At 35.4% G+C, this 4,328-nt stretch overlaps 1 protein-coding gene across 1 annotated transcript; it reads right to left on the reverse strand.

The window, feature by feature from the left end:
* Positions 1–1,333: 1,333 nt before the first annotated feature.
* LOC18100433 (protein SPEAR1) lies at positions 1,334–3,426 on the reverse strand. The gene is made up of 5 exons (XM_006381674.3): positions 2,934–3,426; positions 2,724–2,798; positions 2,026–2,096; positions 1,774–1,858; positions 1,334–1,665 (listed from the first exon to the last, which is right to left on the reverse strand). The coding sequence occupies exons 1-5, from the start codon at positions 3,147–3,149 to the stop codon at positions 1,549–1,551; spliced, it is 564 nt and encodes a 187-aa protein (XP_006381736.2). The 5' UTR covers positions 3,150–3,426; the 3' UTR covers positions 1,334–1,548.
* Positions 3,427–4,328: the final 902 nt, after the last annotated feature.

Consider the following 4,328-nt stretch of genomic DNA (forward strand, 5'->3'; position numbering starts at 1 on the left):
AGAAACGTAAGTGCGTACCAAAGATGTATCTAATTATATAAAAATAAATTGAAATATTTACCCAGTATTTTACGAACACACCTCCATGGAAACTCATGTGCTTATAACAAAACGATTTCCAAATAGGTGGCTTATATCCTAAAGCTAGCCTCAATTGATAAATTTATGTGTTTTGTACATTAACCAACGTCCCTCATTGCCCTCCCTTCAACATAAATAAAACTAAAATAGAAACCATTTAGGTGGTGGTTCAGTGGTAAGAGATTGGGACCAAGAGATTTGCTCCCTCTGTGGTCTCAGGTTCGAACCCTGTGGTTGCTCATATGATGGCCACTGGAGACTTACATGGTCGTTAACTTCAGGGCCCGTGGGATTAGTCGAGGTGCGCGCAAGCTGGCCCGGACACCCACGTTAAACTAAAAAAAATAAAAATAAATAGAAGAGAAACTTTGAATTGGTCTTGAGAAACAGATCAGCAGGGAAGACACACTAGCTAGCTTCTTGAAAGAGGAAAGGGGTGTGAGACAATCCCCTTCTAAATTTTGCTTCCTTTCTATTGTTACAAAGTATCATGAAATTAAATCTAAGTACTTAAGTTTTTTCAGTTTTAACATAATATCAAAAACTTGTTTAACCACGTAGCTAGCTAGAAGTTGATTCCAGCAGCAAACCGCCTAACAGCTGAGCTTGATTTTCGGTTGAGAGGTGCATATATTATAGTTTATAGACAAGAAAGTCAATTGTCCATTTAAGCCTTGGAATTTAGTTCTGATACGACATACGGAATGGGGGATAGCTAGGTTCTAAACATTTGCACTAGCTAGTAGCCGCAACATGCACTTCCCTGGTTTCAAATATTTATGTCTCATTGAATTGAACCCTCTATTAGCACCTAGTGAATTTGGAAGTTAGAAGCAAAATTGTCATCTATTCACCCACCTAGCTAATGCACCATCATCAAAATTAATGTTATAGTCAATTAATTAATACCGTGCTTAATTTCCGGCCTTGATGATAGATACATAAAATCATGAAAAGAAACTATGTGGAGATTCCAAGGTTGCCCATCACTTTTTCGTCAATGGACAACTCTGGTTAATTTCCCTTTTAGTACGATTTTTCGTCCTTCTTAATCTCTCTTGTATCTTCTTTAAGTTAGAACTACTGAACAATGGGTGGGGGGTAAGAGAATAGAGACATTCGGCATCCAATGAACTAGATTTGTTTCAGTCAAGGAAACTATATGATTTCTTAGATGCTGCCTGCTAGACCTGAACCAAAGGAAGGATTCTGCACAATTACTATGATTTTCTCATTTCTTTGACACTTCATAAACAAGAAGAAAATCTAATTTTTTTATGCAGAAAGTGAACCCATCTTCAATTACATAATTAAGATTCCTTCCAAATGAAAGTTCAGACTCGCTCATCACCACTGCCTACCTTGTGTGCAGTTTACCAAAGCCCCAGCCTGTCATCATTAACTTCCAATTAACACTTAAGAGCATGAAATGAGATTCCTTTCATTTGATTGGCAGAAAATGGCTCGTTATATTGACAATCTGAGCTCCAAATCTAGTTCTTGTGTATCTCTTGATTCAGAATTTTGACTGCTAGAGCCCATCGAGCTACTTCGGTGTTTCTTGCTGTGTTTTTGCGGCGTGTCCTAATTAATGGAAACACGAGAGTGATTGATATCAAGACATTATCTATCACATTCAAATCCTAGTTTGAGAATCTTATTGTAGAAATTTACGAAGGATGAAAACAACACCTCAACTTGCAGAGGCCAAGGGTGTCTAGTTGCATTTGCTTGTGCATAATGTTGAGCCTCATAGATGTTATGTCCGGAGTTCCAACTGAGGTAAATAAATTATAAACATATAGATTAATTAGAAACCTAGCTAGTGTAGCTAAGGTTGAGCAAACTTCCAAGGAAAGACATGAAAATCTAGACCTTGTTCCAAATAAAAAAAAAACCTTGTTTGATCGAGAATTAAATCAAGTAGCATAGGTAATTAAGTACCTTGCCGCAGTTGGGGGTTGAAAATCACCACCATATCTGATATTCGTTCTATCATAATCACCCAGTCCCATCTGCAACACCAAGTAAAACTGATGGTTTTATATAGGGACAAGACATATTGCAGAAAAGAAAAGCAATATGTAAAACTATATAATTAGTTAAAGCTCCTGCTTCTTGCAACACTATTTGCTTCTTTAATAATGACAACATATGAGATGGTGTGGATTCTTACATATTTCACAGGCAAGTAACTAGGGTTTGTGGATATGAATAACTAAACAAATTAAGCTTTCGATTTCTTTTTTTTTAAAAAAAAAAAATTAAGCTTCCAAAGGAGTTAATAAGATCCCCTCGAAAAGAGCTTATACGACATGGGAATTCATTTTGAAATTGGAAGCTTGTCCTTTAGAACTTAATTCGAATTGAGCAAGGCTTGGATAATGATGGAGAGGACTACTTTCTAAACGCTAATGCAAATGCAATTGGTTGCAACTAAACTTGTTCTATTTCTTTAAATTTTCCTCACCGGTAGTGCTAATCTAGCTATATCATCATTCAAGATGCACAGTTCATGTTAATATTGATACACATGATCACAAGATGAGAACACACATATTTTTACTAGAATGAAATTTAGGGTTATCAAATATTCTATAAATAAATTTTTAAAAAAAGAACAGAAAAGTAAGTTGCTATACCATGAAGTTGGGGTAGCCAAAGGAAGCCGAGGATGCTGCTGTTGGTGAATAGCCTGTTTGCACTCTTATATCCTCCTGCACATACAATATCAACGAACATACATATTTTAAGTCCACAAACTTCAACGAACTCTATAAAAACTGACCTTGATTATACTAAGCACGACACACAAAGGGAGAGGGAGGGAGGGAGGGAGAGAGTGTATATACCTGCTGATTGAAAGTTGTAGCGTAAGGAGTTCTGTGAAGGGAGGGATGGTAATCAGAAGCCATTTGTCCATGTAATCTGATCTTTTCCAATTGAGCAACACCAAGGCCTCTCTGTGGCTGCTTAGGCTTGTCCGAGTTGCTCTTCTTGCCTTTCCTTGAAGAACCACCTCTTTCATTATTTCCCAAGTTAGGTTCTCCAAAATAACCGCTACCCATGATCTTCTCTTCTCTTCTTCTTTCTCCTTTCTTTCTCTTCTTAAGTTGTTGTAGGAGAAAGGTAAGTAACTCTCAATATCCCAAAGCTTTCTCTTACTAGAAAGAAAAAAACTTGGTGCAGGTAAACAAGTGCTGAGGAAATCGGAGATCTTCAAGACCCTTTTTAAGCTGTTTGATACCCCAGTAATAATTGCATCGCTGGATCAGATTTGTGTACAGATTTAATAGAAATATATACTTAGATTTTATGCTCTTTTTCTCCACCTTCACTTTTAGAACTCCCATTTATTGTTTTTATATTACAAATTTTGGATGACCATTATACTTAATTATTTAATACTCCTCTCTCTCTCTCTCTATATATATATATATATATATATATATATATATATATATATATATTTCCATTTAGATATCAGACTTTATAGACTATGACTTGAAAGCAATTGTGTTTGATTTTACTTCTTATAAAATTCTAACAAACTTTCATTAAGCATATGACTACATGCTACTTTACGCGCCACCAGAGAGCGTTCGTAATTGATGGGTTAATTGCTACGACAACATTTCTATAATAATAATAATAATAATAATATACTATGATTTTCTTGTTTAATTAAGTTACAAAAGTACTCTAGATAAATTAAACGATTAATCTCTCATAGAAATTGCATGCATTTTGTACTTGTTTAGCCTTTCGGATGCTGATTAAAATATTGCTCGACTTTTTCTCATGTTTTTTGAAATATATAAAACACACTCTCCAAAGGATGGTGAGGTTAGAATTGCATTTTATTTAGATGGTGGTGTTGACCAAGTAATTGGGGGGCGGGGCGGGGGCTTTTAGGTGGGGCTATAGGTGGTCGTATTTATGTCGATGCATAGCTGACGAAACCCTAAAAGGCCCAGCTGTAAAACTTCTATAAGCAACTCATATTAATTAATCATAAAATAATCGTTTTAATTGTGACTTTAAGAATATAGTTAGACCAAATCACTTTTAACCATTATAGATTCTAGAAATCTCTTGTTTACAGCTTCTTAGGGATTTCTTTTTAAGGATCAAAGGGGAACTAAATTTCTTGGCATTCGAATTCTAACCCAAAGCGGTTATCAATAGTCTTCTTTTTTTTTTTAATATTTTTCGTGAGAACGCCTTCAATGCATATATAATGTACT

This window comes from Populus trichocarpa, chromosome 6, assembly GCF_000002775.5.
Source record: "Populus trichocarpa isolate Nisqually-1 chromosome 6, P.trichocarpa_v4.1, whole genome shotgun sequence".
NCBI lineage: Eukaryota > Viridiplantae > Streptophyta > Magnoliopsida > Malpighiales > Salicaceae > Populus > Populus trichocarpa.